Genomic DNA, 22463 nt, shown 5'->3' with positions numbered 1-22463 from the left:
TTCAGGACAGGTTCCAAAGCTACAGAGAAACCCTGTATTGAAAAACCAGAAAAGGAAAGGAAAGGAAAGGAAAGGAAAGGAAAGGAAAAGAAAGGAAAGGAAAAGAAAGGAAAGGAAAAGAAACAGAGAAAGTGGGCAGTGGTGGTGCACGCCTTTAATACCCAGTAGTCAGGAGGCAAAGGCAGGCAGATCTCTGACCTTGAGGCCAGCCTGCTCTACAGAATAAGTTCTAGGAAATCCAGGGACCACACAGAGACACCTAGAAAAAAACAAAACTAAAACAAAAAAGAATCCAGGGAGTGAATGATCTACTGGCTCATTGTCCCCACAATATAATAGTGGGTGGGGAGAATTCCTCTGGGTGACATTCCCCAGTCTGTAATAAGAGTCAACTTCAGTGGATTGTTGTACCTCTAGGGGCATTGCTGTTACAAAACAAACCCAGCCCAGTTGCACTCTCCCAAACTATGTAATGCCTCTTCACAGAGTTATGGAGGAAAAAGAAAAGATTCAAAAACCCAAGTTAAAAGCAAATTAACTTCATTTCTGTTCTGTGTTGAGATAAGGTCTTGCCTAAGTAACCTAAGTTATCTTAAACTCATGATTCTGTTGCCCCTGCTTCTCTGGTGCTGGAAGGGATTATCATGTGTGTTGTGCCTGACTCAAACACCAATTTTTATTTTTTTGTTTTTTGAGACAGGGTTTCTCTGTTGCTTTGGAGCCTGTCCTGGAACTAGCTCTTGTAGACCAGGCTGGTCTCGAACTCACAGAGATCCGCCTGCCTCTGCCTCCTGAGTGCTGGGATTACAGGCGTGCGCCACCATCGCCCAGCTACCAATTTTTAAAAATAGTATTTTTTATTTACTTTGAGAATTTCGTTCAAGAATAAAATACATTTAATCATAACCATTTTCCTTCCTGCTCTAGCTCCTCACAACATGGCCCTCTTTTAACTTCCTATTTTTCTTTTTTAAAAAATATCCCAAGAGTCCAATTAGTACCACCTGCATACCCGGGTGTAGGACCATCCACTGGAGCAAGGTCAACCTACCACGAGACAAACTCTATATAAAAAATGCCTTTCTTAGCAGCAGCTTAACACTGGCTTTCCTAGGAAATATTGAATTATTCTGGAAATCTTGTGTATTTTGTCTGATTCTGGGGATCGATCTCAGAGTCTTCTATATGCTAACTGACCACTGTACCATTGAGTGAATCCCTAGCCCTAGAGTACTTTTTGAATATAAGACACTAAGAATATAAGACCTGATAATGGCAGAAATAAGCTCTGTACAGAAAAAAAAAGTCTCTTTGAGCTTAAATTCACTCAGATAATGCTATTAAATTAATGTTATTTAATGTTATTAAATTAATGTTATTAATGAAAAGAAAGCAGGGTGAGGGTGTGGCTCAATGGCAGAGGCCTTACTCTGCATATGTAAGGCCCTGAGTTTGATTTCCAGTAATGAAAAGAGAAAAAAATTCAGGCATGGTTGGTACATTATCCCCATCCCCCCAACACACACACACACACACACACACACACACACACACACACACACACAGGGTTTCTCTGTGTAGCCCTGACTGTCCTGGAACCTGATCTGTAGACCACACTGGTCTCAAAGTCAGAGATTCTCCAGTCTCTGCCTCCCGAATGCTGGGATTAAAGGTGAGTACCACCACTGCCCAGCTTAGATGGGGCATACTTGAAACCCAGCGCTTAGGAGGAAAGTTTGAGACCAGTCTGTGCTACATCAGAAACTGTGTCTTAGAAGGCTCAGTGGGTAAAAGTGCTTGCCTTACAAGTCTGAGAAGAGTTTGATCCACAGAACTCACATTGTGGGAGCTGAAACCCACTCCAGAAAGTTGTCAGCTAACTTTCCCGTGTATGCCATGGCATGAGTACACTACACTCACACATAAATCAAAAATATGTACACACATCCATACACACACAATAATAATAAATAAAACAAGCAAGGTATGGTGACACACGCCGGCTATCCTAAGACCAAGTAGGTAGGAACAGGATTGCCAAAAATTTGAAGCCAGCGTGGTCTGAGTTCCACCCAGACCAACCTAGACTATACAGTAAGGCCCTTACTAAGGAGTGTGACAGACGGGGGATCTACCACAAGCAAGCACTGAATCAAATTCCCACATCCCAAAGCTATTACCCTCTAGATGTGGTAGCACCTACCACCATACTAGCGTTCTGCAGACAGGGGGAGGGGACTGCTGACAAATTCAAGGCCAGCATGGGCACATATTAAATTCTAAGCCAGGGTGCCATAGTGAGAACCTGTCTCAAAACACAAGCAATGAATGGTTGGGGCTTCTAAAATCTGCAATTGATGTGGGAGGGCCCAAGCTCTATGAGATGTGCCATCCCTAGCATGTGGGCATGGGGGTAAGCAAGGGAGGTAGTCAAGCAAGTCAATCAGTAGCTTTCCACTGTCCTCTCTGCTTCAGTTCCTGTCTTGACCTCCTGCCCTGGCTCCTGATGGAGTGTGACCTGTAGGATGCAGTAAACCCTTTCCTCCCCAAGTTGTTTTGGTCAGTGTTTTATCAGAGCAACAGTAGGGAAGAGGGCAGAGAATACAGAGCTAAGAACAGAGTTTGAAGCTACCAAGATCTGAGTCATGACACAATCTCTGTGTACTTTTCTTTCCTTGATGAAGGAAGAGGAGCAGCCTACCTGCTAGGCTTCCAGGGTAAAGGAAGGCTGTTAGCAGCAAAAGAAAAGAAAGTCTCCTTAAAAACAGGTGATGGATCTGGGCACACAGCTCAGCTGAAGGCCATCTGCCCGAATTCTATCCCCAGCACAGCGTATGGAGTGTGGTGGCATACTCATGGTCTCTGTAGTAGGGAGTTAGGGAGGATAGGAAGTTCAAGGGGATGCTGAGGGAAAATGTTCTTGTACACTGAAAAGATTTCTCACTCATATTGGTTTAATAAAATGCTGATTGGCCAGTAGTCAGGCAGGAAATATAAGTGGGGCAACCAGACTAAGAGGAAAGGCAGAAAGTCAGTCACCAGGCAGATGCAGAAGAAGCAAGATGAGAATGCCCCACTGATGAAAGGTAACAAGTCACATGGCTAAACATAATAAGAATTATGGGTTAATTTAAGTTGTAAGAGCTAGTTAATAATAAGTCTGAGATAATAGGCTAAATAATTTATTATTAATATAAGCTTCTTGTATGTTTCTTTGGAAATGAACAACTGCAGGACCAGATGGGGACAGAAACTTCTGTCTACAAGATAAGGCTGGGCGATGGTGCACACCTTCAATCCCAGCACTTGGGAGGCAGAGGCAGGAGGAGTTTGACACCAGCCTGGTCTACAGAGCAAGTTCCAGGTCAGGCTCCAAAGTTACACAGAGAAACCCTGTCTCAAAAAAAAAAAAAAAAAAAGACACAACAAACAAACAACAAAAAAAAACCCAAAACAAGGAGGGGGGGCCGAAGAGATGACTCAGTGGTTAAGAGTGGTCCTGAATTCAGTTCCCAGCAACTACATGGTAGCTCACAACTATCTGTAATTAGATCTGATGCCCTCTTCTGCCAAGTAAGCATACATGCAGATAGATCATCATATACATAAAATAAATAAAACTTTAAAAAAAGTTCAAGGTCATTCTTGGCTATATAGTGAGTTTGAGGCCAGCCTCAGAGACATAAGATGCTGTCTCAAAAACAACAAAAACAAGCTAAAAAACCAGATGATAGAAAAGAAAGGCTAATGGGGCTGAAGAGACGGCTCAACAATTAAGAGCACTGACGCTAGTCCAGAAGACCTGGGTTCAATTCCCAGCACACACATGGTAGCTTACAACCGTCTGTAATTCCAATTCAAGGGACCCAACACCCTCACACAGGCATATGCGCAAGCAAAAAATGCCAATGCACATAAAATAAAAATAAAGTTATTTAAAAAAAGAAAGAAAAGAGAAAGTAAAGGTATATTTAAAAATTACTTGTGTGGGGGGGAACACGACTAGAAAAATGTCTCAGCAGTTAAGAGCACTGGACGCTCTTCCAGAGGTCCTGAGTTTAATTCCCAACAATCACATGGTGGCTCACAACCATCTATAGTGGAATCCGAGACCTTCTTCTGGCATAAAGTTGTACTTGCAGATAGAGCACCAATTTACATAAAATAAATTTAAAAAATTAAGGGGCTAGAGAGATGGCTCAGGGCTTAGGAGCTTGTGCTACTCTTGCAGAGGACTGAGTTCAATTCCCAGTGCCCATAAGAGGCAGCTCACAACACCTGTAACTCCAGCTCGAGGGGATCCAACATCACTGGCTTCCAAGGGCACCAACACTCACATGGCATATGAACACACAGACATACATAATTCAAAAGTAAATCAGTGACGATGCCAGGAAAAGGTAAAAGCAAGTAAAGCAAACAGGAAGGTCCCATCAGGAAACAAAACAGGCCTGGAGAAGCGCTGACAGCACCAAGGAAGTGGACTCTAGGAACAGCTATGCATTCAGCCAGAAACAAGCTCTCACTGTCTCCAGACGCTCTAGCAAGCGTGTCTAATCTGTGACCCACAGCCCACATGCAACTGAGGATAGCCATGAATTCATCCCAATGAAGAATTATACACTTACTTAAAATATTTTTACTTTAAAGGTATTTTTTTTTTTTGCTCTCCCTTCCTCCCCCTTGTCATACTGGCACTGCTCAGTTCTTAAGCACACTCTTTCTAGATAACAACGCCAAGTCACAATGCCAAAAGGTTGGCCATACCTGCAAGTCCTCCAGAAACCACAGCAAAGACGAACTGGCTAAACAACAGAGCAGTGACTGCCACAGCTAAGGCACCCTTCTAAAGAGTAGGTCCTTAAGAAGATCTTCATGCAAGTACACCCATTTGCCCCTCCCACTCACCTTCTGGTTTAACTGTTGTTGCCTTTGAACAAGGAGAAAAAAAAAAACCCTCTTAGTTCACATTCAAGGGGGAAAATGGCAAAAATGCAGTCTGGCTAGCTGAGCAGTTTCAGTTACTCACTCAGTTGAGAGGGGCCCAGTGAGGCTTCTCTGGAAGAGGACGGAGAAACAAAGTTTGATTGAGACCTACTGTCAAACCAGTAAGCAGTGGAGTCTGTATCATTGCAAATATGCAAGCTATCAATCAAATAATCCTCTGTATCCACAGAGAGAGAATTTGAGCCATAAGACAGCATTAGGCTTAAGCAATATGGGGAGGAAAGAGGTCCTACAATTGGAAAGGAGGGGAAGAGTAGCTCTGGGGGGGGAACAAATGCTTTATACACCCAAGGTCTGAAGTTCAGCTATAGCACAACCACCAACACAAAAGAGGAGGCAGCAGCAAGACTGTAGAGCTCCACATTAGTAGGAATCACACCAACTTCCTCACAAAAGAGACAAGGAGATGCAATGAGAAATGGCTGAGATCAGAATGTCTCTGGGTGTGGTAATGCAGGTTGAGGCAGGAATTCACAACGACAGACTCCGGAGACAGGGACTTCAATTCCAGCTTTGGTACTTACAAGCTGTGAGACACGGGATAATTAACTCCTAAAACAGCTAACTACACTTACCACATTAGGTGCCTTAAACTAAAATGAAGCTTGCTGTATAGCTCAGCTGGCAGACGCCTTCCTTGCATTCACAAAGCCCTGGGTTCAGTCCTCAGCATGAATAGACCAGCAGATTAGTGCATGACTCTTACCAGGGCTCTCGGAAGGTAGAAGCCAGAGGATCAGAGGCTCAAGGTTATTCTCAGCTACAGAGCCTAGGGTACATGAAACCATATGCACTAGTACTTGGCACCAAGTAAATACCATTTAGATAGCAACTGCAATTATTTATTTATCATTATTCTTATCTGAACTCTCTGGTCTGCATCTATCAAGCCTCAAAAGGTCTGTTGATTTTCACAATTACCTAGTGTTCAGAAATTTCACTAATGAAAGTATTCCTGTACACAAAGACATAATCATAGGAGTATGTTTCAGTATAGAAAATTTAGTATGCAAGGCATGAATAGGTTTTGAGAGTCAGGTGTGCCATAATTAGATATAGAATACCTCTCTGCTCCTGAAAGGCACATTGCCACAGGTTTGGTACTCAGCTAGCACTGTTAAGAATGGGTGAAAATCCTGCCACCATGCTTGCTGGCATGGGCCCCAAAGAAATAGAGCCAACCTGTCATGGGCTAAACTACCATAAGGTGAGCCAGACAGCCCTCTTCTCTTTGAGAGTGAATTATCTCAAGTATTTATTGTAGAAATGGAAAGCTAACACAGACTCATTTTTCTCTCCTTGGCATTTTTCTGGTGATGCAATCATTCTTTCTTTATGACTTAATGGGTGAGAGGTGGTGCTAGAAGCAAGACAAAGCACAAACAAGCATATCCTGACAGAGGGAGTCAGTTCAAATGATTCGGCTAGAGGGGAGCACAGCAACACTGGCTCAGACAAAACTTCCAGATGCTCCCCCACGCCTTACACAGGAAACAAAACAGACAAAGATCTGATCATCTGAGGATGCTGAGACGGCTCATGGACAAAAACACTGGCCACCAAGTGGAGGACCTGATCTCAGCTCCAGGACTTATGTGGTAGGAAGAGAGACCAAATCTGGCAACACACATATGCAATTAAAAGCATTTTTTAAAAAATAAATATAGGTGCTGGGGAGATGGCTCAGAGGTTAAGGGCACTGCCACTCTTCTAGAGAACTCAGGTTTAATTCCTAACACCCACATGGCAGCTTGCAACTCCAGTTCCAGAGGATATGGCACCCTCACATAGACATACCATCAGGTAAAACACCAATACAAAAGGAAGTAAATTTGTTTTGTTTTGAGACAGGCTTTCTTGTATAGCCCTGGCTGTCCTGGAACTCACTCTGTAGACCAGGTTGGCCTCAAACTCAGAGATCCACCTGCCTCTGCCTCCCCAGCACTAGGATTAAAGGAGTGTGCCACCACTGCCTGGCAATAAATGTTTTAAAAAATACAATAAAAAGATATTCGAGGCGCTGGAGAGATGGCTCAGTGGTTAAGAGCATTGCCTGCTCTTCCAAAGGTCCTGAGTTCAATTCCCAGCAACCACATGGTGGCTCACAACCATCTGTAATGAGGTCTGGTGCCCTCTTCTGGCCTGCAGACATACACACAGACAGAATATTGTATACATAAGAAATAAATAAATAAATATTTAAAAAAAAAAAAAAAAAGATTCGAGGGCTGGAGAGATGGCTCAGCGGTTAAGAGCATTGCATGCTCTTCCAAAGGTCCTGAGTTCAATTCCCAGCAACCACATGGTGGCTCACAACCATTTGTAATGAGGTCTGGTGCCCTCTTCTGGCCTTCAGGCATACATGCAGAAAGAATATTGTATACATAAAAATAAATAAATAAGAGCCGGGCGGTGGTGGCGTATGCCTTTAATCCCAGCACTCAGGAGGCAGAGGCAGGCGGATCTCTGTGAGTTTGAGACCAGTCTGGTCTACAAGAGCTAGTTCCAGGACAGGCTCCAAAACCACATAGAAACCTTGTCTCGAAAAATCAAAAATAAATAAATAAATATATAAATATATATATATATATATTTGATAATTTTGAAAAATTTCAATAATCTTGAGACTCAAGACTTAGAGGAGCCGGGAGGTGGTGGCGCACGCCTTTAATCCTAGCACTCAGGAGATAGAGGCAAGCGATCTCTGCGAGTTCGAGGCCAGCCTGGCCTACAAGAAGTTACAGGAAACGCTCCAAAGCTACAGAAAACCCTGTCTCAAAAAAAAAAAAAAAACCCAAAAGACTTAGAGGAGAGTTTGCTACAGTGAAGCAAGCATGGTAAAACTCAGGCCCACTCAATCACTCAAATAAAAACTGGGCTTTGGCAAAAATAAATGAATAAACAAAACATTTGAGCTTTGGTTTTCTACAAAGAACTATTTAGAAATATGACCACAGAACACACTGCTTGGCTAACAAGAAGGAAATGTTTCCTGTAGAGAAAAGCAGGTAAGGAAGACTGACTGGTGGTAGAAGAGGCTTGCTTTCAGAAGTATCTTACAGTTATATACATGGTGCATTCACACTAGTAAGCTGCTTCTCAGAGATTACTCTCACTGACAAATGGAGAAACAATTCTTGGCCTCTGGTTTGTTTTGTTGTACAGACAGGATCTTATGAAGCCCGGGCTGGGCTTGCTCTGCCCTTAAGGCCGTCCTTGAATTCCTCCATCTCCTGAGTTCTGGTGTTTCAGGTTTGCATCACCACGCCCCATGCCTCTGATAAAAAACACTTTTATGAGGTATTCTATTTAACAAGAGCAAAGAAACAAAACAAATGCCAAGCATTCTATATACACTATCCACTAGTCTTCACAATAACCACACAGATACAGACAAGGCAACTGAAAGAGAGGGAAAATTAAAAAAATTTAGGCCTTGCCAAAAGCCTGGTATGGTGGTGCACTTCTTTAATCCTAGCACTTGGGAGACAGAGGCAGACAGATTTCACTGAGTTTGAGCCCAGTCTGATCTTTGTAAGTTTTGGCCATGTTGGGGTTACATAGTAAGAATCTGTTTCAATAAAACAAAACAAAAACCTCACCAAGCTGACACTATCTCTAAGTGATATGTCAAACTCAGACTCACACATACTCTACACACGTCATTTCACTGCTAACAGCATGACAGGTATTCCTCAGTCCACTTGCCTGAACGTTAAGGTCTGCCCGCAGAAGTAGGTGGGAGCGCTGGAGTAGAGGACACCCGAGGACTCGGCATCATTTCGGAGTGCTATGTTCCTCCGACTGCTCAGACTGTACCCCTCAAAGCCAGTCGTCCACTCTTCAAAAGGAAAGACATTAAAAATTTTTATAATCTTTTCAAAAGTATACTGAATATAAACATTAAACAGAACTGAATGAAAGTAACTACTTAGAGGGATCCTGGCTAAGTTTAATAAAAGATTTAGTAATAGGGTATTGGGGTTAGAGCCACAAATAACAAAAAAGATTCTGGTAAATTCCTGTACTAATCAAAAAATCAAATGATGGTCATCTTCTATCTGCTCAAATTTAATAGTTTGTAAATAATAGAGCATGTATTTATTAGCATGTATAAGGATCTGAGTTCAACCGACAATAATAGCATATTAAAAATGAATAAACAAAGTCAGGTAGTGGTGGCGCACGCCTTTGATCCCAGCACTCAGGAGGCCGAGAAAGGCAGATCTCTGTGAGTTTGTCAGTGTGGTTTACAAAGCAAGTTCCAGGGCAGACAGTGCTACTGCACAGAAAAACTCTCTCTTGAACAGTAACAGCAACAAAAACAGCTAAAGAGATGACTCTGGTGAAGACCACTCACAGAGGATCAAAGTTCGGTTCCCAACATCCCTTTCAGTCAGATTACTGCCTGTAACTCCAACAGCTCCCGTGGGCACCAGCAAACATGTGTACATGTGTGAATATATACACATGTACAAATAAATAAATAATAAAACAAATATTTAAGTTAAAAAAGGAAGGAAGGAAGGAGGAAGGGAGGAAGACAGAGAGAGAGAGAGAGAGAGAGAGAGAGAGAGAGAGAGAGAAATCAGTATCCTAGGCACTGTTTCCAACGTGTGGCTTTGGTGATGCTCAATTTTAAATTCCAAGCACAAGAGCTAATGAAAACAATTTACACGGAGTGATCTGTGTAAAGGCAGGTTCCCCATTCTCTCAGTTCAAGATTATCTTTAGTAAAGTGGTTACCTGTGCACCACTCTAAGCACAGGAAGTAAGCTTTCCCACACCCCACTGAGCATCCGGTGTGACAAGGTAGGAGCATACCATGAGGCACCAGTGTGGAGTGACCGGTCTGGGGAACACTCCAAGGACTCCACTCCTGCCGGCCATCTCCTCGGGCGCAGACTCTGAACTGATAATCAACATTGGGGTCTATGTGCAACACTATGAATTCAGTTTCAGAACCTACATACACGTCTTCAAAATGATTTGCAGTACATTTACGGAACTGGAGCCTGTAATCTTGAGCTGTAAAGTCATCGTCCACCTATAGAGAAAGATTTTTTAAGTTAGGTAAGAACCATGAAAAAAAAATGGGGACATCCAGACAAAATCCTGAGTTTTTGCTGAATAGGGGCAATATGGAACACTAAGGGAAAGACACAGGCAATATGTTTATCACTATTTCCTTCTGGTTTTTCCTGAGATAGGTAGGGTATCACTAAATGTGGACCAGGCTGGCCTTGAATTCATGGTAATCTTCTTGCTTCAGCTTCCTGAGAGCTAGGATTATAAATTTGCATTACCATATCCAGTTGCTTTTCCTTTTATTTTTCTTCTGTTTCTTTTCGCTTGTTTCTTTGTTTTTGAGAGCAGGTCTTGCAATATTGCCCAGACTGGCCTTGAGCTCACCATCCTCCTGCCTTGCCACCCCAAATGCTATGATGTTACCATACCTGGCTCCTTCCTTCCACTTGTGTGTATTAAAGGCATGTACCACCACTGCCCAATTAAATCTTTCAATTTTATTTTATGTTGTTTGGGTATTTTGCCTTCATTTACTCGCATGTGCCTGGTGCCCAGAGTCCTCAAACTCAGAGATCAGCCTGCCTCTGCCTCCCAAGTTCTGGGATTAAAGGAGTGTGCCACCACTGCCTGGGGACACTGATGTTTTAAGAAGTCCTTTCAAGGGGCTGGGAGTAGGTTGGTGGTATGGTGAGTTTGATTGCCAGCTCCACAAAAGAAAGTAAAACTTGAGGTCGTTATTTGACACTGGAAGAACTACCTGAGTTCACATTCCCTGTGATTTAATTATAAAAAGTCCCCCCACCCCGCTCCAACCAGCAGAGGTGGTGCACGCCATTAATGCCAGCACTCAGGAGGCAGAGGCAGGTGGATCTGAGTTCAAAGCCAGCCTGGTCTACAGAATGAGTTCCAGGACAACCAAGGCTACACAGACAGACCTATCTTGAAAAACAAAACAAAGCCTGGCAGTGGAGGTACATGTCTTTAATCCCAGCACTTGGGAGGCAGCGGCAGGTGTATCTCTGAGTTCGAGGCCAGCCTGGTCTACACAGCAAGTTCCAAAACAGCCAAGGTTGTTACAGAGAAATCTTAAAAGCCCAAATCACAAACACATAATGTATGAGGCCATTTCTGTAACTTGATACATACCTTACACCATCGCACTATGATGCCTCCAGGTTTCTCTATTAATTCTTCAATCTGTACTGGTGGGCGGGAAGCTACTGTTCCATGCTTAAAAATGTGGTCTTTCACTATGTTAAGAATGGAATCATCCAACTGAGCAGATAAACAGGGTACATCAACTAGCAAAGGCACTTCTGGTAAGCTAAGGAAACAAAGTTCATATGTTTAAGACATGCTTAACATGGACATAAAAATGCAAGGACTATTTTAGTCATATGCTACAAGAGTCCTCAAGGCCTCAGCAAATAATTCTCAAAAAGCTGGAGGCTTCATGAGGGCTTTCATCTTTATATTATGTGAAGATTCTCTTCCCCAACTGTTATAAGAATGACAAAAAAACGTAAACTGTAGTGTAGTAGCACCTATAATCCCATTAGTCAGGAGACTGAGACAGGGGAATCACAAATCAGAGGTCAGCCGGACCTACATACACAGAGATACCCCACCTTAAACAAACCAAAAACCAAACAATAACAATGAAAAAGACAAAATTGATAAAACCACAACTGTTGAGTTTATATCAAAATATCTCATTTACTGAAATAAGACAACCCTCTCCATATTGCTCCAATTTCACTATGAGTGCTGCTTTGAAAGCAGGCACCAGAATTTTTAGAATTTAATAATTCTATTAACTACTGGAATTGAAAAAGATCTATAATAATAGTATGTCAAAGACTTCAACCACAGTCATTTGACACTAGTAGTAACGTCAATGAGTAGTAAAACCTTAAAAAACAGATTCTCTTACAGTTTTGGTTGTGAGCCTGGCCTTTAACGGCTGAACCATCTCTCCTGCCCAAAAACCAGATTCTCTATTTCCTGTGATCAGAATTTTTAATGGGGACCAAGCGGGTGGGAGGGTCAAGATTGGGAGGAAGGCAAATACTTAAATGCTTAAGAGTAAGTCCAAAAGTGACTATCTCTTTTACCTGTCCAACTGAATGTGTGAGGCCTTTTTGGTAAAATTCCACAATTTATCATTATGTTCTTCTATACCTCCGTGAATGGCGATCTCACCTAGAATAGAGGGTAAGAAAATTATGTAAGTAAAAAAACAGCCACATTTTAACCAATACAACTCATGTCACCTGTGGATTTCTCGCTTTGCTACAAGTTATTCCCAAGTGACAATCAAATTCTCAAAACGACTTGGCAGGTGAGAGAGAACAAAGACGCACAACTGCTCTCTAACTGCAGATGTAGCTCAACAACCAATTACACAGACCTAAGGCCAGTGGCATCTCCTCATTCCTCCTTATCAATTCGTGAGGTTCCCCCATCCTGTTTTGTTATTTACAGTAATTTACTGGGGAGATATGCACACATGTAGACATAGTTATTTTTTCCTATCACACGAGTTTTGGGGACTTACGTCAGTCTGTCAGATTGGTACCAAGCTCCTTTGTCCACTGAGCCACCTAGCCAGCCCCTTTTTTCTGACTTTTTCAAGGTAAGATCTTGGCTGACTTGAAACTTGCTATGTAGACCAGGCTGGCCTCAAAATAACAACCTATTTCTGCCTCTAACTCTCGAGTGCTGGGATTCCAGGGGTGAGCCTTCACACTCCTGACTCCTCTTGATCAGTTCTAACAAGAACAAAATATTAGCATAAGAGCAGCAAAAGGACATAGGATCTTAAACAGCTAAATGATGCCAGCTGAGGTGGTACATGACTACTATCTTAGCACGTGTGAGGCTGAGGTCTGAGACAAGCCTGTGCTATATAATGAGACCCTGTCTCAAAATGAAAGTAGAATGATGCAGTCAGATCTCCCTGAAAGCTCCCTATACATTAGAGCAGAAACCAGGCTGAGCAGAGGCAGCCTGGTCTCCAGTGTGAGTTCCAGGACAGTCAGGACTACATAGGGAAACCCTGTCTTGAAAAAAAAAAAACCCAAAACCCAAACAAAAACAACAACAACAGAATAAGGAAATGCTTTATACAGGGCAGGAAAATGACCAACCTCTGCACCCTCTGAAATGATGAAGGATAGTGTTACATCATCCAAATGCACACTGGAACTACTCACGGTTTTTTTTTTAAAACTAAATTATGACTACATTTATTTATTTATTCAGTGTGTGTGTGTGTGTGTGTGTGTGTGTGTGTGTGTGTATACGTGCATACCATCATACCATGGCACACTTGTGGAAGTCAAAGGACAACCTGCAGGAACTAGTCCTCTTCCTCTACCACATGGTCCCAAGATCAAACTTAGGTCATCCATCAGACTTGGTCACAGGTACCTTTACCCAGCAAGCCATCTTGCCAGTATGAACTCAACTTTTCTGGGAGAATATGACCTTCTTTACTAAAAGAAAACACGAACATATTGAATGCTGCCTCAAGTCTCTAGCACTAAGGAGATAGAGGCAGGGTGATAAGAAATTCAAAGTCAGACTGGGTTATGAGGCACCACTGAGGAGATGGCTCGGGGATTAAGAGCACTTGGTCTTACAGAGAACCTAGGTTTCTTTTCCCCAGCACCACATGACAGTTCACAACAATCTGTGACTCCACTTTCAGGGAATCTGACCTCCACAGGCACCAACATCCATGTAGTGTACATACACATACATGCAGACAAATACTTATAAAAATAAAATGCTTAAACTTAATGAATTAAAAAAATACAAAGAGAGAAGCTTTTTATCTTCTCTGTAGGGAGAAGGGGAAAAGAGTTTGAAATGAAAAATGTTTTAGAAAACTTCAAGCATTAAGTGCTATGACAAACAAGTACATGCCTCAAAGGATTTATCTTCAGAAATGAAATCACAGCCCTCACTGTTATGGGTGTGCACACGCCCGCCCTGTGCTGACCTGCTTCTGGGTCTGTGTCCAAATTCAAAGCCTCAAGGGGAAGACATTCTGTGGTTCTGCTAAAAAGAATTTTCTCAAAGGCACTATTATGCCAGTAAAAAATAAACATGTCTCACTGAGGATTACAATTAGCTACACAGCAACTGTGAGGCCTGGGCCAGACCAATTATGTAAGCCCAGCTTGACACAGATCCTTGACATTCACTCCACTCTTGATGTTACTTCTGCTTAGAATCCTTGGCTTGATGAATTTCTTCAGTCTCTGCGGAACTCCCACAGAAGGCCGTCCTATACTTCCCCAGACAGACTCCTTTGTTCTTCAGTAAAAGTTTAGATCTTACTCAGCATGACTCCTACTGAATCACAAACCCCAAAGAACAGAACCGTTATCTTTTTATTTAATATACCTAACAAAATGTCTGCACTGGAAAGAAGAAAGTCCTATCACAGAAGGAAGACAGAGATGAACAAGCTGAGACTTATGGGTGACTTAACAACAACGAAACCTGCCTAAAACCTGGAATGTGAGAACTAAAACTGGTGGTGGTGCCCTCTTTTAATCCCAGCACTTGGGAGGCAGAAGCAGATGGATCTCTGTGACTTGGAGGCCAACCTGGTCTACAAAGTAAGTTCAAAGACAGCCAAGGCTACACAGTGAAACCCTGTCTCACTTGCCCTCACCTCCCCCCTCCAAAAAAAAAAAAAAAACTAAAAATGAAGTTAGGTATGATGGCTGAACCCAGAAAGCCCAGTACCCATGCTACTTCGTCAGGGGCACTGCTGAGAATTAATTCATGGCATTCTAGACAATAATACAAGACTCTGTCTCAAAAATACAAAACAAAACAGTAAATAAACAAAAGTTTATAAAAGTTGTGAAAATAAATTTGAAATTACATGTTGAATAAGTGATTGAAAATGTAATGGATGAGCCAGTAAGATGGCTCAGTGGGTAAAAGTACTTGCCTGCTGATGTAAGCTCTATCCCTGGGGTACATATAGTAGAAGCTGAGAACCAACTTTGTTGGTTGTCCTCTGATCTCTATGCATATGTTGTGGCATGTGTGAGCCTCTACTCCCCCACACAGAGAGGAGGAATGTAATTTTTAAAATGTAATGCATAACCCCTTCGAAAAATTGGGATTTAAATACCATAATCATAGAACCTTCTGAAGTACTTTTTTTTTTTTATAAATGATCCCAATCAATGCTTTGATTATGCTTAGACTAGGGTCCCTCACAGCATAACTACGCACTATATTACAAAATGTCTCAAGGCAGAAACATTCCAGGTACCCTTCAGCTGGCAAGAAGCCTGCTAGTATTCCAAGAAATCAGTCTGCAAGGATTTAACAGGTTCCCTGACTCCCACCTTCTCGGACCAGGTCATCCGCGGTGTTAACTCCATGCTCTATGAGCTTCTGGCAGTCATCTAATGGTTTGATGGTCTCCTGTTCAATGGTGTCCACCTCTTGCAAAAGGGTCACCAATCGCTCATCCAACAGCTTTCCAAGGGTTCCCTTTAAATCACTAAAATGATGTTTGAGGACATCTCTTGTCTGTGAAGCACTCTCTTTTATCTAAAAAGAACACGAAAACGCAAATTTAGAATCTCTAGGAAAAGTTAAAGAATAGGTGTCATTCATAATTACCTAATTGTACCAAACAACTACCATCTTCTGCTCATTAAAGATGATATGCTATGTCAGGACTGAACCTAGGGGCTCACACATGCTAGACAAGCATTCTACTGCTGAATTAACACAGTGCTCCCTCCCCTTTCTTTAGTTAATTAAGACACGGCCTTACTATGTAATCCTAGGTTGGCCCCTATCTCCCAAGTGTTAGGATTACAGGACACATCATCAGCCCAGATGACACTTATTAAAAAGCGGGGAGAGGATCGGAAAAGATAGGGTCTTCAGGCATGGAGCCTGCTATGATCCTATGATCCTCTAGCCTCAGCTTAGTAGAAAATTTTAATGTAGTCAAGCATGATAGAACATGCCTGTAAAACCAGCACTCTGGAGGCTGAGGCTAAAGCCTCATAAATTTGAAGACTACTCAGATTATACAGCAAAACCCTGTCTTACAAAGAAATTTTTTGTTAATTGAATTATATACACTTAAGGTACGCAGTGTGTTTTGATAAAAATATACAGTCAGTTGATACTTCAGTTATGTATCAATGTATGCATCTTTTGACATAGTTATCTATTCTTTTTTTTCTTTTTTTTTGGCAGGGGAGGGGGGACAACAAAAAACTTTATGTTGTTCTGGCTGTCCTGGAACTCATTCTTCAGACCAGGCTGATCTCAAACTCAGATCTACCTGCTTTTGCCTCCCAAGTGCTAGGATTAAAGGTGTGAGCCACCACAACCAGCTTAATGTAGCTAAAGAAAAGTTTTAAAAATAAATTACACATATTTAACTGGGCATGGTGGCACACACTTACAATCCCAGCACTTGGGAAGCAGAGGCAGTCGGATCTTTATGAGTTTGAGGCCAGCCTGGTCTACAGACTGAGTTCCTGGACAGTCAGAGCTACAAAGAGAACCCTGTCTCAGAAAGCCAAAACAACAAAACCAAAACAAGTTTAACCTGGTTAAAAAAACAATGTTACTCCCATTACAGAGAATCAGACATGAGATATTGGGGGAAAAAACTGAGCAATGACATAAACTCAAAATCCTTGTCTATGTTGGCTATCTGCATTGCCTTTATTCTCCAGTATTACCAAACAAGAATGTAATCTACAGTGAAAAATGCAAGATGAATTCCCGTGTAGTGAGTGATTCATCCCTTTAATCCTAGCATCCAGATGATAGAGGCAGGCAGCTCTCTGTGAGCTTGAGGCCAGCCTGGTCTACAGAGTGAGTTCCTGAACATCCAGAGCTGTAAAGAGAAACCTGCCTCCAAAATAAATAAATAAGCAACCAAAAATCAAAAAGAAGCAAGCAAACAAATACATGTATTTAGTGTGTATGCTGGGGGGGGGGGTAGGTGCTCCTGTGCCATAGAACCTGGGCCTTCACTTGTATGTAGAGGTCAGAGGATGACTTTTGGGAGTCATTCTTTCCTTCCACTATGTGGAAGTTCAGCCTCAGGGACTGAACTCGGGTTGTCACAACTGGGGAGATCTTGTTCTGGGCCTGGGATTTAGCTTAGTTGGGAGAGTACTTGCCTAGAATACATGAAGCTGCACATTGGGGCATTGGTGTTGGAGAAGTGGGGGGGGGGGGGAGGATCAAGTTCAAGGTCATCTACCTTTTGGAAGAGCAGAGTTGATTTATAAATGCAATACAGATAGAATAAAGTCATCAAGTCAGAGCACTGTGCTACATTTCAGACCTCTTCTAAGAGGAAACTCTGCACTCGAGCCCTGGGCCAGCAAGGCCCTGCCTGGGTCTGTAACAGATACAGCATATGCAGGAAGTGCACTGGTAAGGTAAAGTCAATTTCCTCTTTAGAAAGAATTCAAAAGCTCCCTCAGAGACTGCAAGCCCATGTTATGTTTGTTTTTGTTTCAGAACCTTAGGGGAAAAAAGGAAGTATACAACCATTAGCCGTGAGGACAGTGGAAGGGAAAATCCATTTCTAAACCCACCTCCTGTGTACTCATCATAAATTTGTTCTTTTGTTCACAGAATATCAACCCCTGCCATTTCAAACCAGCTTTTACCATAGATCATTTTCTTCTTCAAAAAAATATTTTGCAATTTAAAGCTCAGTCTACACTACTCTAACCATGTAAGTGATCAAGTACATTTACTTTGCTCTGTGAAAAGTTTTAAAATAGAGGCTTTGCTGATTAAGAGAATCTCCTTTTTTTCAGGTGTTTCCAGTGGTCCAATATGTTCACACAGAGGGAAAGGCAGCTCTAAAACGCAATTTAGCAAGACTTTGCATTTCCCACACCTGACTCCTGGAGCCATGCCCTGTCTACTGAGGTGGTTTGTACTTACAGATAAGATTTTAAGAAGGTCCAAGCATGATGGCACACTCCTATAACCAGAAGTTTATGAAGTGAGTTCCACACTAGCCAGTGCTATACTGTGAAACAATGTTGATAAATAAACGGTTTCCAGGAAAATCAGTAAATTTAGTATTGCCTGAAGACACTTTCTATTATACCATCTTTTTTTTTTTTTTTTTTTTTTTTAGTTTTTTAGTTTTTTTGAGACAGGGTTTCTCTGTGGCTTTGGAGCCTGTCCTGGAACTAGCTCTATAGACCAGGCTGGTCTCGAACTCACAGAAATCCGCCTGCCTCTGCCTCCCGAGTACTGGGATTAAAGGCGTGCGCCACCATCGCCCGGCTCTCTTTTATTCTTATAAGGCTGAGAATGGCTTTGAACTGAACACCTGATCCTTCTACCTCCAGCTGTCAGTGCTGCCTCCCCAATGCTCAGATTAAAGGTGTGCTGTCATCACCAGCCCTGGGTTGTAAGATCATTAAAACTGACAAAGTATCACTAAAGTTGAGTTAAATTTATAGTTAACTTTTTTCCCTCTTACAGAAACTTTTGAAAGTTAACAAGATGATGAGCTCACAAAACACTACCCACTGATACTAAACAACACAAATTACATACTTTCTTCCAGAGTTGTTATAAAAAGGTCATAAAAGCTGGGCAGTGGTGGTGCATGCCTTTAATCCCAGCACTTGGGTGGCAGAGGCAGGTGGATCTCTGTGAATTCGAGGCCAGCCTGGTCTACAAGAGCTAGTTCCAGGAGAGGCACCAAAGCTACAGAGAAACCTTGTTTCGAAAAAGCCACAAAAAGGGGGGGAGGCTGGAGCCGGCACGTGCTTTTAATCCCAGCACTTGGGAGGCAGAGGCAGGTGGATCCCTATCAGTTTGAGGGCTGTTACACAGAGAAACCCTATCTTAAAAAACCAAAAAAAAAAAAAAAAGAAAAAGGATTTAAAAAAAAGAAAAAAATGGGGCTGGAGAGATGGCTCAGTGGTTAAGAGCATTGCCTGCTCTTCCAAAGGTCCTGAGTTCAATTCTCAGCAACCACATGGTGGCTCACAACCATCTGAAATGAGGTCTGGTGCCCTCTTCTGGCCTTCAGGCATACACGCAGAAAGAATATTGTATACATAATAAATAAATAAATAAATAAATAAATAAAAAGAACAGAGGAGAGGATTCAGAAATTCTCCTAAAAAAAAAAAAAAAAAAAAAAAAAAAAAAAAAAAAGATTTTAAGAAGGTCCAAGCATGATGGCACACTCCTATAACCAGAAGTTTATGAAGTGAGTTCCACACTAGCCAGTGCTATACTGTGAAACAATGTTGATAAATAAACGGTTTCCAGGAAAATCAGTAAATTTAGTATTGCCTGAAGACACTTTCTATTATACCATCTTTTTTTTTTTTTTTTTTTTTTAGTTTTTTAGTTTTTTTGAGACAGGGTTTCTCTGTGGCTTTGGAGCCTGTCCTGGAACTAGCTCTATAGACCAGGCTGGTCTCGAACTCACAGAAATCCGCCTGCCTCTGCCTCCCGAGTACTGGGATTAAAGGCGTGCGCCACCATCGCCCGGCTCTCTTTTATTCTTATAAGGCTGAGAATGGCTTTGAACTGAACACCTGATCCTTCTACCTCCAGCTGTCAGTGCTGCCTCCCCAATGCTCAGATTAAAGGTGTGCTGTCATCACCAGCCCTGGGTTGTAAGATCATTAAAACTGACAAAGTATCACTAAAGTTGAGTTAAATTTATAGTTAACTTTTTTCCCTCTTACAGAAACTTTTGAAAGTTAACAAGATGATGAGCTCACAAAACACTACCCACTGATACTAAACAACACAAATTACATACTTTCTTCCAGAGTTGTTATAAAAAGGTCATAAAAGCTGGGCAGTGGTGGTGCATGCCTTTAATCCCAGCACTTGGGTGGCAGAGGCAGGTGGATCTCTGTGAATTCGAGGCCAGCCTGGTCTACAAGAGCTAGTTCCAGGAGAGGCACCAAAGCTACAGAGAAACCTTGTTTCGAAAAAGCCACAAAAAGGGGGGGAGGCTGGAGCCGGCACGTGCTTTTAATCCCAGCACTTGGGAGGCAGAGGCAGGTGGATCCCTATCAGTTTGAGGGCTGTTACACAGAGAAACCCTATCTTAAAAAACCAAAAAAAAAAAAAAAAAAGAAAAAGGATTTAAAAAAAAGAAAAAAATGGGGCTGGAGAGATGGCTCAATGGTTAAGAGCACTGGCAGCTCTTTCAGAAGACTCTGGTACAATTTCCAGCACCCACATAGCAGCTCACAGCTGTCTATAACTCTAGTTCTAAGAGATCTGACACCTCACACAGACATACATATAAGTAAAACACCAATGGACATAAAATAAAAATAGTCACTTAGAGAGGTCATAAAATTGTATGTAAAAACCTTAATTAAGATATCTCTAGCAGGCCAGGTGGAGGTGGTGTATACCTTTAATCCCAGCACTTGGGAGGCAGAGGCAGAAGAAACCCTATTTTAAAACACAAAGCAAAACAAAGAGACGTCCCTAGCCAGACTTGACTATGCATATTTATAATCAAGCACTTAGGTTGTCATAGGAGGATAAAGAGTTCAAGGCCATCTTGGGCTACAAGAGACCTAGTCACAAAAGATCGAAGAAAATAAAATAAAAAGGTGCAACATATATTTGATATGTTAACAAAGTAAAATATGATGTTAGCCAAGTAACTGGAATCTAAACTATCATCTCTAAAAGACCCATTTTTATTAGTTATAGAAGGACTTTTATCCTCCAGCTTTAATCTAAGAATTTTCTTAATTGTTTTGTCAAATTAAAATCAAGACTACCTTTAAAAACCATTAGCTAACTGAGGACCATGTCTGACATAGAGTCTATGTTGAAGTCTGTGTCCCATGTTGCCACGGAGGGCTGTGTGAATGCTCGAGGTCAGGCCAGCCACCTGAGTCCATATTGGTGATCAAGGGATATGCTGCAGTGGGGGCCATGCACATCTGAGTGGCCTGCACTGCTACCCAATGCCATGATGATGTCCGGACCAGAGCTGCAGCTCAGGGCCATGTCTGGGTCCATGGCCCTACTCAGCCAAGGCCTGTGTTAATGTTTGAGGTTCCTGTTACCCTCAAAGGCTACATACATGGATGCCCAAGATCCATGTTAGTGTCTGAGGGTCATGCTGCTGCTGGGGCTGTGCCAATCTGAGTGGCCAGCACTGCCACCGGGGGCAATGGAGACATCCAGACCTGACTGCTGCCAAGGACCACATCTAGGTCTGTGGTCCCAGCCTAGCCTGGGTGATAAGGGGCCATATCACCACCAGAGCCACGCTGATCTGAATGGCCTGCACTCCCACCTGGAACCAGGATATCATACAGGCTCAAGTTGCTGCTGAGGGCCGCGTCTAGGTCCATGGTAACCATTCATGATGGAATCAAAGAGCCAAGCTGAGGCGACATTGCCCCTCCATGGACAATGAAGCTGGCCCCACCCTCATTTAGAGCTGTTGTCCCTCCACCCAGGCACTCGGGAAAGATGACCCTACCTCTCACCTGAGGGGGTGGGTGTCCTGGTGGCCTGTATTGACCACCTCAACTACCACCCACAGGTGGGTGTGAGGCTGGCCAAGCCTAACATCTACCCCATCTAGGACCTGTTAGAGCTCATGAAAGGACTGGTCCATGGAACGATAACTGCATGATTTGGCAAGACCGCAGAATATCCAAGAGGGAGTTTTGGTGAGGACCCAGTGATGATGGTGTACCAGAAACCAGAGGCCTTGTGCAAGTAAAGACGATTGGAGAAAAGGGTGTACTGTGTGACACATCACAGCTCCCAAGCCCACCAGGAGGAATGAAGAGGTGTTGGAGAGGTGGGAAAGACGCAGGAGGGAAGTCGCCTTTTATTGGTGTTTTGTTTTCCTGTGTTGTTGTTTTGATTCTTTCTTGTTTTATTTTTGTTTGCTTGCTTTTTTTGGTTTTGGTTTTGTTGTTGTTGGGAGGCCACTACGGGGGGAAGAGAGGATATGGAGGGACTGAGAGGTGAGCAGAACTGGGATGCATGATGTGAAATTCCCAAAGATTCAATAAAGAAATCATGTTAAATATAAATAAACAAACAAACAAAAATTAACAAGAATATACAGGGGCTACTGGCTGATAATTCCGTCAATAAAGCATGTTATGCCACAAGTGTGAAGACATGAATTTGGATCCCAGCACTGATGGAAAAAGTTAGGCACAGAGGTGTCCATCTGTAATCCCAGCACTGGGTAGGGATGGGAGAGTGGAGAGAGAATTACTGGGATTTACTGGCAGACAGTCTATCAGAATTAGTGAGTTCCAGGTTCAAATAATATGGCAGAAAGCAGTCAAGAAGACACTGACATTAAACTCCAGCCTCCACATGCATCTGTGTACATGTGCTCATGCACTCCCACACACACA

General features: G+C 42.5%; 1 protein-coding gene across 1 annotated transcript in view; it reads right to left on the bottom strand.

Moving 5' to 3' along the window:
* Window positions 1-22463, bottom strand: part of Crlf3 (cytokine receptor like factor 3) — a 40271-nt gene that overhangs the window by 5571 nt on the left and 12237 nt on the right. Inside the window, exons 2-6 of the mRNA XM_041664676.1 lie at window positions 15414-15621; window positions 12150-12237; window positions 11182-11359; window positions 9832-10054; window positions 8716-8848 (exon numbers count right to left, since the gene is read on the bottom strand). Of these exons, the coding sequence (XP_041520610.1) occupies window positions 8716-8848; window positions 9832-10054; window positions 11182-11359; window positions 12150-12237; window positions 15414-15621 (830 nt within the window). The remainder of the gene's footprint in view (window positions 1-8715; window positions 8849-9831; window positions 10055-11181; window positions 11360-12149; window positions 12238-15413; window positions 15622-22463) is intronic.

Source organism: Microtus oregoni, unplaced genomic scaffold (genome assembly GCF_018167655.1).
Source record: "Microtus oregoni isolate MIOR12 unplaced genomic scaffold, Mior012 000015F_ref0000493, whole genome shotgun sequence".
NCBI classification, from domain to species: Eukaryota; Metazoa; Chordata; class Mammalia; order Rodentia; family Cricetidae; genus Microtus; species Microtus oregoni.
This window is presented reverse-complemented; position numbering and strand designations above follow the sequence as displayed.